We start from the raw sequence: 12,233 nt of genomic DNA, 5'->3' as shown, positions 1-12,233 counted from the left end.
GCTGGTCTCTTCTCACAGGTAATTAGTGACACAACAAGAGGGAACGGCTTTAAACTCCAAAAGGAGAGGTTTAGACTAGATGTTAGGGAAAAAAATTTCACAGAAAGAGTGGTCAGAGAGTGGAATAGGCTGCCCAGGGAGGTGGTGGAGTCACCATCCCTGGATGTGTTTAAGGGTCATTTAGCTGAGATGTTGGGGGATATGGTGTAGGGGAGAACTTTGTAGAGTAGGGCTGATGGTTGGACTCAATGATCCCAAGGGTCTTTTCCAACCTGAATGATTCTGTGAAAAGGAAGCACATAACTTCTGTTACATGAACTAATTTAACAGTGTTAGTAAACTGTCCCTACATTTGCTATAATGGCAGACATAGCTTGCTCACAGGAAAATAATGTTCATAAGGCACTATTATAATGAAATCAGATGATTTGTTATCCTTTGTTGAGAGGTGCTGAAAATGCTCATTACACAAAAAAATCTGTTTGGATTACAAATCCACATATGCAAAGTGCCATCTGGGTTTAATGACAATTATAGGATATTCTTTAACCTGATCCTTAAAAAGGAGCCTTTACCTTTGCACAGCTGTTGTAGGGATTCTCCATTTGTGGACTCCAGGTGAGGGTTAGAGAATCTAAGCAAGGATTTTCTTCTGAAATGTCTTCCCTTTTGAAGAACTGGGTGAAAAAATCAATAGAGAAAGGTAGTATTCCCATAAAAGGCTGAACAAGAGTTTCCTCCACACAGTGAATGAAAAATACTCCAGGAGTGATGCTGTAATTTTCATTCAGGTCATATAGCCTCTTAGGAAGACAGGTAAGGTTTGGACACATGTAAAGCTAAAAGTTTAAGTAGCAGGGGACTGTAGTGGTGACCTGTGTGGGAGGAGGTCATGAGCTACCATGTGCCACTCACAAACAGCTTCCTCTGAAGCTGGTATAAACAACCTTTCACATGCCAAAACTTCCACCAGTCAAAGGAACACATGCCTGTTCTCAAAGATATTTGAGAAAGTGACAGCTGCTTTGGGCCAGAGATGCTTCTGGGGGTGTGATGCTGGACATGCTGCTGGAGCGATTGCTGGAGACACACTCTTGCAAAGAGGCCCTCCATGCCAAAGGGATGGCAACCCATGCTGCAGTGAGAACACCTCAGAGGGGTTGGCAGCTTGTGAAAGACCTATTCTGCAGTAGGGGGACATCTCTGAGCAACTACAGCCCATCAGGGGACCCACGCTAGAGCAGGTACACTAAGAAACAGAGTGACATGAAAACTTGAAAAAGTAAACAGCAGGAGAGAAAATGAGGAAGATCCTAAGTACAGCAGAGGAAAACAAAGAAGCAGAATGAGAGCACATGACCCCAACCTCCTGTGCTGCCTCTCACTTCACTGGTGGAACTAAGATGGACACAAGGAAGTTGAGACAAGGAAGGGGGAGGATAGGTGTTTGACAGAAGTTGAGCCTGGAGAGAGGGAAGGAAAGCTGTTTGCTTAAGTGATTGTTTAATTGTGTCTTCTTTCTTAACTCCTGCATCAGTGATCAGAGGTTTATGTTAATTTGTAATAAATTAAATTAAGCATAATAAATATAAATTCCCTGAGTCAAAACTGGCTCGTCCACAACAATGTATTGAACCTTTTGCTATCACATGACTGCAAATGATTTATCTCATGACCAAAACTGCCATTTGAGCAAGTAGTCCTGACCAAGGGATGGATTAATGAGAAATTGTGGCAGAAGCTGTAGTTCTAGGCATATGACAGTCACATGGCTGGATGTGTGAACAGCCATCATCACCTAGTCAGTTGTAAAGGCATTATACAATAAAAAAAATAAAAGCTTTGAGTAAAATAGTCCTTGTACTGTAGACCATTTGATAAAGAAAATCTATTAATCCCAATAAAAGAGAAGAAAAAAGAGCAGGCTGGGTCAGTTGAATTGACCTGGCAGACTGCATCCAGTCTGCAGGTTACGATCAAGAACTGTGACTGTGTATGGTTTCTTCATTATCCTTCCACAAGTGCAGAACAATCTCCTGCCATGGTTAGAACTGTATGCATGAACAAGATTCACAGAGCAGCAGGTGATACTGAAGTCCTGTTGAAAACTTTATCACAAAATCCCATTTATTTGAACAAAGGCGGGTATATTAAACTTACTGAAAGGGAAGTGGTTTGTTTATACTATATAAAGTATGTAACCATTTTAAAAAATTGAAAAATATATTTGCTTTTGTTTTGCAGCATTGTCTAGTTATTATTCCAGGAGTATGTTAGTTTACCTCTGACCCTTTCTTTCAGTCTTGGATACATTTTATAACTTTCTTATGCTTTGAAGGCTAAAGTCTTCTGCAACCATAATAAAATAAAACAAAATTAAATATAAAAGCAATTCTATTTACAGTAGTCTTAAAATAGGTTAGTAAGTCAAGCACATCATGTTTGAAAACTTGCCAGGAATAAAGTCTAAACACCCTATTTTTTTTTTTTTTCCTGTGCCATTCTATGTCTTTGTTCATTAAGGACTAAATGGCAGGCAATTTTCATGGTTTTACTTATTCATATCTAGATGCAGTGATCCCCTGCAACTGATTCTTCAAGAAACCAAACTGATCAAACAAAGCTTTTGAACATGTGACTCACAAAGAAAAACTGCTTATATTTAATGAGATTATTTTTAATATATATTGATTTTATTATAGTGTAAAACATAGATGATATTGCACACAAATTATACTTCTATATTTTTTTCTATAAATATATCTTTTTAAAAATTTCTTTTTTGGCATTTGCTAGCTAACTGCATAATGAAATGTAGAAATAACAAGTACGATACACAAACAGCAGCCACAATACCAAGAGTTAGTAAGTACAAAAAAATGCCTGTTATAAAGAACTGGTTATAAATAACAAATCCAAAGGGAAAATAAACCCATGGGAGTCTAATGAATTTTATTATTTTGCTTTTTAAATGTTGCTTACAGTCTTAAATGTTTTTGTATCACATCAAGTTTATGAATTCTCAGAAATTGTGGGTAGAAATAATTGTTGTTAACTGTAAACACTGAAATAGCCTTGAGGGTACATTGTTATTTCTTTGTGTTCTCCAATATGATAAATCAATTATTTGTATATTACATTGGTTTTATATCTGATTATCTACAGCATAATATTTTTCTTTGTTTCTAATGAGAAACTTCTAATGTGAAACTAAAACTTCCATATTTAATAAATAAAATAGGTGGTAGGTGTAGTATCCTGTCATTAAAGAGGGCAGCTGAAACACCCACTGATCCCCTTGTGTCTAAGGACATGATTCCAAAGTCAATTGCTCTCCAGGCTGCCATGGCACTCACATGACTGTACATGGTCACAGGCCGAAACCTCAGTCCAGCTAACAGCCATGAAAGCATTAGACCATTCTTTGAGAATACAGGAGCAGAGCAAGTAAAAGGAACAATTAAGCTCTGTCCTACAAGAAACAATGAGCATTTTTAGTGGTCTATTCATTTTTTAGATGATGACTGTCATTTGGATTTGTGGCTTTTTTTTTTTTCTCTCTCTTTATGCAGCTGTTCCACGCACAAGTGATACGCAGTGTAGCTCAGTTCCAGAGCCTAGGTATGGAAGGAGAATCGGCTCTGAGTTTTCAGCAGGCTCTGTTGTTCGATTTGAGTGCAGTCCTGGCTATCTGCTACAAGGCTCAAAAGCTATCCGATGTCAGTCTGTGCCTAATGCCTTAGCTCAGTGGAATGACACAGTACCAAGCTGTGTAGGTAAGCAATTACATTTAAGTCATCTGCTCTGTCACATGTCTCTGAATCAGAATTCAGGAACTGTTTCAGAAAATAGTATTCAACACATATATTCACTCTCCTTCGATTAATATCAGTCATGCCCAATTTAAAAGAGCAGTTTTCCATATCAAAAAGTAATTGAGTACCAGCTGGCTGGTAGGCAGTATAGTGTTTTGTATAATGACTTAGATTATATGAACAAGTGTGATACACATTTTCTTGAACATTCATTATTTTCATGACTCATCTACAGCTTGAAATACAGGACAGAATTTAATTCTCCAGAAGCATCTACCTGTTTCATTACACAGTACTTGTTGTATATTTCTATCACACATAGGATGATGATTTCTTTTTGCAAGTACAAGCATAGTATGCACTGAATAATGATAGCATTGTTAAGTATAGCTAATTTTCTTCAGTCTGTCAATAGACCTGCAGTGGGATATTGTTTAACACTTCAGATTTTTTTTTGTAAATGTTGAAAGGTTTTCTTCTCTCCCTCCTTGGATTTATATCCAAAAGTTATTGCCATTGATAGGAATTTACTCTATAATTAATCAGTGTTCTAAAAATAAATGTGGGTGTCCTATTTTCTGTGTGTTATGTTTTTTTGTTTAGCTTAGTTCTATTTTGTTGAACCTTAAAGAAGCAATTGCATATACAGTAAAAAAGTTTAATGTATCACACTGCTTTACCAGCTAGATCCAATATTGGAACTACCTTAGGCTGTGGGTAAGTTCACATGATTTCTGTCAATCATGATTGTGTTTAATGTTATGGCTTTACAATTTGTTGTTACTCTCAGGTAAGACATGATTAGGCTGTGCTGCTAGGCTGTTCTAGGCTGCACACACTCAAAATGAAATTCACTTCTGAATTGTTTATTCATGGAGGTTGTATCTTATGCTTGATATTGTTCATATATTTTGGATAACATTGCTTTCTAGGTTCAGATCATTGCTTCACGTCTATGTGTTTAGGCTACAAAAGAGAATTATTATAATTATCTTAGTAAAATTATTACTACTTTTCTGTTCTCTGAAGTGGTTTAAGTTTTGTAATAATTCATGATAATACTTTCTTTCAGTGCCATGCAGTGGGAATTTTACTGAACGGAGAGGTACTATTCTTTCACCAGGTTACCCTGAACCTTATGGTAACAGCTTGAATTGTGTGTGGAAAATCATAGTGACTGAGGGATCAGGTATTCAGGCAAGTCTATATTTTGTCAAGCATGGAATATTAAGTACTTTGTGGTTCAGTTTAAAAAGTAATTGTTTATTTCTCTAGAAGTGTCAGAAAATAGCAATAATTAAAATAATTTTTGGGGTACTTGAAATATTTGTGTTTTGTCTTTCTCAGTATTACTTTGGTTAATTTTCTTCTATGTTTATTTTTACATGAGGGTATGGATGAGAAATGGTTAACAAGCAGTTTTCTCTTTTAACTGTGTAGAATATTGAAAGCAGGTCCTGATCCTTCAGTCTGGTATGCAAATGCCAACCCTTTCTATCTGCTAGGATATCACTGAGGCACTTGAGAGGTCTGCAACTGTCTTATCTGCTTATTTACACTTTGAGTAATTATTTATAAACATGCAACATATGTGCAAAATCCTTCCTAATTACCTAGTGTCATATTTTGTAAAAGTTAAGACAACTTAAAAAGTGAACGTTAATGTTTTTACTTACATTTTTTCACTCAGGTGTTTTTGTTTGGATCTGCTTACGTATATTTTCTTTGGGGCGTGTTCTCTTTTTATTTGGTTGTTTCTAGAACATTTAAAAATAGATATGGCTAGTTGGTTTAAAAAGTTCTGTGGTGGTGTTTTACAGATCCAGGTCATCAGCTTTGCCACTGAACATAATTGGGACTCTCTTGAAATATACGATGGTGGAGATATGACAGCACCGCGTCTTGGGAGCTTTTCAGGTGAGGCTATGCCATGAATTAAAGAGTTCTGTATATAGGTGTGTGAGAGAACATGTCTTTGCTTTCTCACACATATAGACAAGGAGTATAATTGCATATACTCCTTGTTTACATTGGTATTGGTTCTGATATCATTATGAAATGTTCTCTTTTTGGGGAGGAGATTCCAGGTGCTGTAAACATGTCAATATTCAAATTCAAAGACAGATTTTTGGCAGAAAATATGATACTAAAATATTTAACTTTGATTAGTGGGATTTAGGTGATAAGACCTTCAAAAAATTTCTTTCTTTTATCTTTTATCTTACCTACCCCTCCCATAGAGAGATATAGTGATATAAATTGGTACTGTCATTCAAGGAACTTTCTTTGATAGCTTTGACTTAGTTTATCATTATTAGCCTCCCTTTCTCAGGATGTGAGAGATGAGAAACCAGGCCTGAGAGAAACTAAGAAAAGCAGCCTGAGAAAGCAAAAGTTGAGGCTGTTCGAAGAAATGCCTCAAACATTCTGAAGACAAAACTATGAGTCACAGGGTGGATAGCGTGGAGGTTGAAGCTGATAAGGCTGCCTGAATAACACAAGATGCAGCTGGAGGAGGGAGCCCTGTGGAGACAGGACGGCTCTGCTCTGGTGCACCTGGTCAAATTTCAAGGGCCATCTGTCTGGTGAATGACCTTTGCTTCATTATCCACAAAAAGCATATTAAAGTTAACACCCCTCAATATGCTAACGAGGGCTAACATGATCATGCTAATTACATCATCCCATGAAACACCTTACCCCTCCCCATACATGGGATACGCAGGTATGTAGGTCGACTTAGGGGACAGACCCAAGGAAAATGTGTATAAATCAAGGGGAGGGGGGAGAAAGGGTGGGGGGGGCGTGGCCTCTGGAGAGTGCAGTGAAGCGAAGAAGACGGATGCAAGTGAAAAAGACAGCTGCCTCCTGGAACCCTCACTGGCGGGATCAGCACAGAAACCCAGACCGGCAATCTGTATTTTCCCATTGCCTCTATCTTCTTCTTTTCCATTTTCCATTAAGCAATGCAAGGCATATTGTATTGCTTGCCACAACTTGCTATATACTTAGCCAACTATCGTGTGTTCAATTAGTACATTGTGGGTAGTTAATAAATGTTTGGACTTGCAGACTTGTTGTCCGCTCCATTGGGGATCTGCGAATCTGAGTCACTTGTCTCCCTCATCTGAGCGGGACATGACACAGGAAAAAGATGAAGCATTCAGTATTCATCCAAACTCACCAGACCTCAGAGAACAAAACAAATTACTACAATTGGGACGTAACAAACCATGTAATTTGTTTCATATGTACATCAGGCATATATAGCTTTACTCCTTTTTTTATAAGAAAGTTTTTATAGAAAGAACATGTTCTATAAACCAAACTGAGAGAACGAGATATCTCTTATAAGATTAAGTCATGAATAATATCCCAGTCTTATGAACTCTATCACAAGCTTGATCTTATTCTGGTGTAGCTAAAGCATTTTGTGGAATTTTGCCTCTCTGGTGACTTCACAAACTTTTGAAGTATATATGTATATTGCATTATGTAAGGAAATGAATGATCAACTGAAAAAATTAACCCCATTTTATTTATTTGGATATTGAATTAAATACTTTGAAGTTGCACCTCAAAATTTACATATTAAAATGTGGATTAATCCCACTAGATAGCTCAGCCCCATCCAACCACTTGCTCACTCCCACACAGTGGGATAGGGAAGAGAATCAGAAGGGTAAAAGTGAGACAACTCGTGGGTTAAGATATAATAGGTAAAGCAAAAGCTGCACATGCAATCAAGCAAAGCAAGGAATTCATTCACTGCTTCCCATCGACAGGCAGGTGTTCAGCAGTCTTCAGGACAGGAGGGCTCTATCATGCATAACGGTTGCTTGGGAAGATAAATGCTATAACTGCCAACATTCCCCCCTTCCTCTTTTGTCCCCCAGCTTTTATTACGGAGCATGACGTCATATGGTCTGGGACATCACTTTGGTCAGCTGGGATCAGCTGTCCCAGCTGTGTCTCTTCCCAACTTCTTGCCCACCCCAGCCCACTCGCTGGTGGGACAGCGTGAGAAACAAAGAAGGCCTTAACCACTGTGTAAGCACTTCTCAGAAATAACAAACATCCCTGTGTTATCAATACTGTTTTGGTCACAAATCCAAAACAGCACCATGCCAGCTACTATGAAGAAATTTAACTCTATCTCAGCCAGATCCAGTACAAAAGGCTGTAACATTTTATATTAAATGCTACCAACTATGCTGTATATTAAATTGGCAATAAGGAAGAAAAAAATTATGAAACGTAATCAGCTTTTGACAAGTGAAATATATGGCAAATATATTGGACCAATTGGATAAAGAACTGATAAAATGATTGATTTAACAATATTCCATGTAACAATACTCAAAACTAAAACCACTTTCTAATTCTATACTAAAAGTGTGTCATCTTGCTTTAGCTTAAAAGGCTTCCTAATATCCAGGGAAACTGAAAAAGACAGGTTTTTGTATTAGAAGTATTTCACTGGAGATAAAGTAGCACAGTTTTTTGTGAATTTCTTTTGTATAATGAATGTCAGACTTAAAATGAAGAATTATTTTGTGTATGGGAAAAGCCTAATGAAGAATATTTAAACATGACATGAGATCTGCTGTTTTCAAAACTGAACCAATAATGTGAAATTGAAACTGAATTCCAGGTGTAATTTCATAAGTGGTAAAATTCAGAAGGTATAATTTCTCTCTACTAAATCTTGTACAATACCTTTGTCTTCTGATTCACCCTCTGTGAATTCATTTGTCTTCTAAATGTGCATTCCAGATACACAAATATACAAGTAATTACTAAGAACTTACTAAACTGTGCTGCTAAACTGTCACAGGGTTGATTTGGAAAGGTGAATTCGCTGGATTCTGTTTCTTAAGGAAGACTTTACAAAGATAACAATATAATTTCCTTGTGTCAGGGCACATCAGGGTCTGGCAGTTTGTGGGCTTGGGGTGCCAGGTGTGACAGGGGTGGCAGGGCAGGGTCTGGCAGCCAGACTTGTCTCATGGCCCCAGCCAGGAGCATGGCAGCTGGGGAGTACTGGGACAGCCCAGGCCCTGGGCATTAGGCATCTCTCTGAGGACTGGGATAGGCTGAGACCAGGCTGGGACATGGGCCCATGGGTCCCAGAAGAAGCAGATGTTGGCAAGTGATCTATAAAATTTCAGTTAGATCATAGTATCATAGAACAGCCCAGGTTGGAAAGGACCTCAAAAGATTATACAGTGCAACCTTTTGTGAGAAGGAGAGCCTTGATGACGTTGTCCAGCACTCTGTCCAATTGCATCTTGAAAACCTCCAGTGGGGACTCTACCACATTCCTGGGGAGTTTGTTCCAGTGACTGTTCTCACTGTAAAAAATTTCTTTCTAACATTGAGGTGAAACCTCTCCCAGTGCAACTTGTACCTGTTGCCCTTTGTCTTCTTCATGTGGCTCCCTGTGAAAAGAGCCCCCATCCTCTCTGTTGCTGCCCTTTAAGTACTGGAATACTGTGGTGAGGTCCCCCTCTGAGCTTTCTCTTCTCCAGGGAGACTAGACCTAACTCCTTCAGCCTTTACAAATAGGGCAGGTTCTCCAGCCCTTTGGTCATCTTCATGGCCCTCCTTTGGACCCTGTCCAGTCTGTCCTGTCTCTCTGGAATTGTGGGGTCCAAAACTGGACACAGTACTCCAGGTGTGGCCTGACAAGCAGTGAGTGGGATGATCATGTTTCTGTCCCTGCTAGTAATGCCCCTCTGGATGCAGCCCAGCAGCCTACTTGCCTTCGTTGCTTCAGCGGTGCACTGCTGACTCATGTTCATCTTGTTGTCCACTAGGATCCTAAGGTCCCTTTCAGCAAGGCTGCTCCACACCCACACAGATCCTAGCCTGTACTGGGCTCTTTGGTTATTCTGACCCAGGTGCAGGACTTTGCACTTGTCTTTGTTAAACTTCATATAGTTCTTGCTAGTCCACTCTTTCAGCCTGTCCTGGCCTCTCTGTAAGATGGTTGTCATGTCAACCTCGTCACCCAGTTTAGTGTCATTGGCAAACCTGGTGAGTGTGCTTTCAATCCCATCATCCAGATCATTTATGAAGATGTTGAAACAGCATGAGGACCAGTATTGATCCCTAGGGGACGTCACTTGTGACAGGCTGCCAGCCTGAACTATGCCATTGAATGAGGCAATTCTGAGAATTAAAACTCTAGCCTCATTTATTTCTCACAGTACAATAGGATATAATTTCTCATCTTATTGAATATCACCCTCTAAGGAAGTAAAAGAGTGATGTTAAATCTTCGCAAATCCTACAAAGGAACTGCCAGAAGAGCAGTTTTGTTCAATGAAGAGTATAATCACTCTGAGTCAACATCCTCATTCTTACAGAACAGGCACCTCAAACTCCTCCTTAAACATATTTCAAATTCCGTATGGATAATGTGAAAAGTCCTCCCTCCAGGAAGATGTTTCACTATTTTCTGTATTCCATGGTAAGTATTGTGTGATGTGAATGCTCTGTACTGTCATGAATTTCCATACTTGGAGCTTCCATGTCAGACAGTAAAACCTTCCTTAAAGGCCAGCTTGTCATCTTTTAGCTCCTCACCATATTTTGCTTAATACAGTATTAGATTTAAAAGTGTTTCCTATTTCCTAGTTTAGACTGTAGACTTATGAAGTGTTTCTTTATAAGCTTGAGTTTCAAGATCATGCCTAGTCGGCTCACAGTTGCTATAGAAACAGCAAATGCCCCATAGGAAATTAAAATATTTCTTATGCAACCACCATTGAAATTCATTAGCTACTTGATACTGTCTTTGAGGGTAATCATAGAAAATGATGTAATGTTTAGCCTCAATAGGTGTTCCAGCTTTAGACTGTAGAATGTGAGTTACATAGTAGTCATGTGGTAATAAAGAAAACGTTGTGTCAGACTTAGCAATGCTAGTGGGAGAGGATGTGTCCAGGGTTAGTGATAAGCTTGTTGCTCACACTGAAGTCAGTGACACCCAATTTTATTATAGTTGAGTTAGATAAAGCTAGTATATTTGGCTTTTTTTTTTTTTAAATATGTTGCAACTTCACTTCCTGTCATACCCTCAGAATTAGGGTAAGTGGTTGAAATATTATTCTGGGAAGAAGGTGTGGAGTGGACACAGAGAAAAAATCTGGACTGCTCTGTTCTGTATTGCAGGTTTTTTATCCATGTGGAGAAAAGTCAAATGTCAGTTGAGCTTATTCTCATAATCAAATCCCTTACTTATGTGATTTTTGCTGTTTACTCCTCTTTTTTATAAGTCAATAAAGTTTCATCTGAACATGATGGGATCTTGTTTGATTGTACTTGCATAGGTCCTTAGGATCATGACTTGTAATAAAAATTTTCTTTCAGCTTCAGGAGAAAACAAGGCAGAACATAGCAGAATGTTTGAGATTTCCATGCACATAATGAAAAGAAAACGAGCCTGTCTGATTCAGTACTGGTTATCTCTTTTCAGTATAAAACTCTGATATATCAGCATGCTACATCTTATTCTAAAACTTTTATTTTTCCAGGTACAACTGTGCCAGCATTGTTGAATAGCACCTCCAATCAACTTTACCTGCATTTTCACTCTGACATTAGTGTGGCAGCAGCTGGTTTTCACCTGGAATACAAAAGTAAGACTGCTTGTTTTTTTGAAACCTTCTCAGGAAATAGCATGGATATGGAAATGCAAAGAGAGAATTTATATTATTATTCTGTTTGATTTTTTATTTCCCTGACTACTCAGTCTACTCAGACTGAACCTGATATAAGTGATACCTATTAAACTGAAATTTTAAATGAAGTGACATTTGAAATTGCTGAAAAACAGCTTTCACAAATTAGCAGTATATAACAACTCAACCTGACAATGCAGAACAACATTTTTAAAATGTGGGGTTTAATTATGGTATGGGTTTTTTTCCAACTTATTCTACCTTAGTTCTGAAATTTAGGTAACAAAAAAAAGTAAGAGTTAGTTTCACTGCTTAGAAATAGATGAAACCAGAATAGGTAACACTTTTTTTTCCCCTATTTATATGTGCATATATTTATTCTTTGCTGTTCCTTCCTTTCTTTCAAACTCTTTTCCCTCAACAAATTGCTGTAATTGCAAAAAAAAAAAAAAAAAACCCAAACCAAAAAACCAAAAAACATTATAATCCCAGAGCTACAAGAAAACACTACAGTTATTTTGGTAAATCACTGGTGGTATGAGCAGAATAACCTAAGAAGTTTAATGGCAAATTTTTCTATATATCAACTTTTTATATGTTTTCTGAACAGCTTGGTTCTAAAATACAGAGGTTTGGTGTTATAAACATCAATGTATTACCTCATATAATCATGTTTAATTCAAACATGCATGTTTGTATTATTACCTCTCTCAAAAGATTTAAATACTAT

The 12,233-nt window shown here is 37.9% G+C and overlaps 1 protein-coding gene across 1 annotated transcript in view; it reads left to right on the top strand.

The window, feature by feature from the left end:
* Positions 1 to 12,233, top strand: part of CSMD1 (CUB and Sushi multiple domains 1) — a 1,283,073-nt gene that overhangs the window by 1,080,652 nt on the left and 190,188 nt on the right. Inside the window, exons 34-37 of the mRNA XM_074861694.1 lie at positions 3,573 to 3,776; positions 4,888 to 5,012; positions 5,636 to 5,732; positions 11,357 to 11,461. Of these exons, the coding sequence (XP_074717795.1) occupies positions 3,573 to 3,776; positions 4,888 to 5,012; positions 5,636 to 5,732; positions 11,357 to 11,461 (531 nt within the window). The remainder of the gene's footprint in view (positions 1 to 3,572; positions 3,777 to 4,887; positions 5,013 to 5,635; positions 5,733 to 11,356; positions 11,462 to 12,233) is intronic.

Source organism: Strix uralensis, chromosome 3, assembly GCF_047716275.1.
Source record: "Strix uralensis isolate ZFMK-TIS-50842 chromosome 3, bStrUra1, whole genome shotgun sequence".
Taxonomy (NCBI): Eukaryota; Metazoa; Chordata; class Aves; order Strigiformes; family Strigidae; genus Strix; species Strix uralensis.
This window is presented reverse-complemented; position numbering and strand designations above follow the sequence as displayed.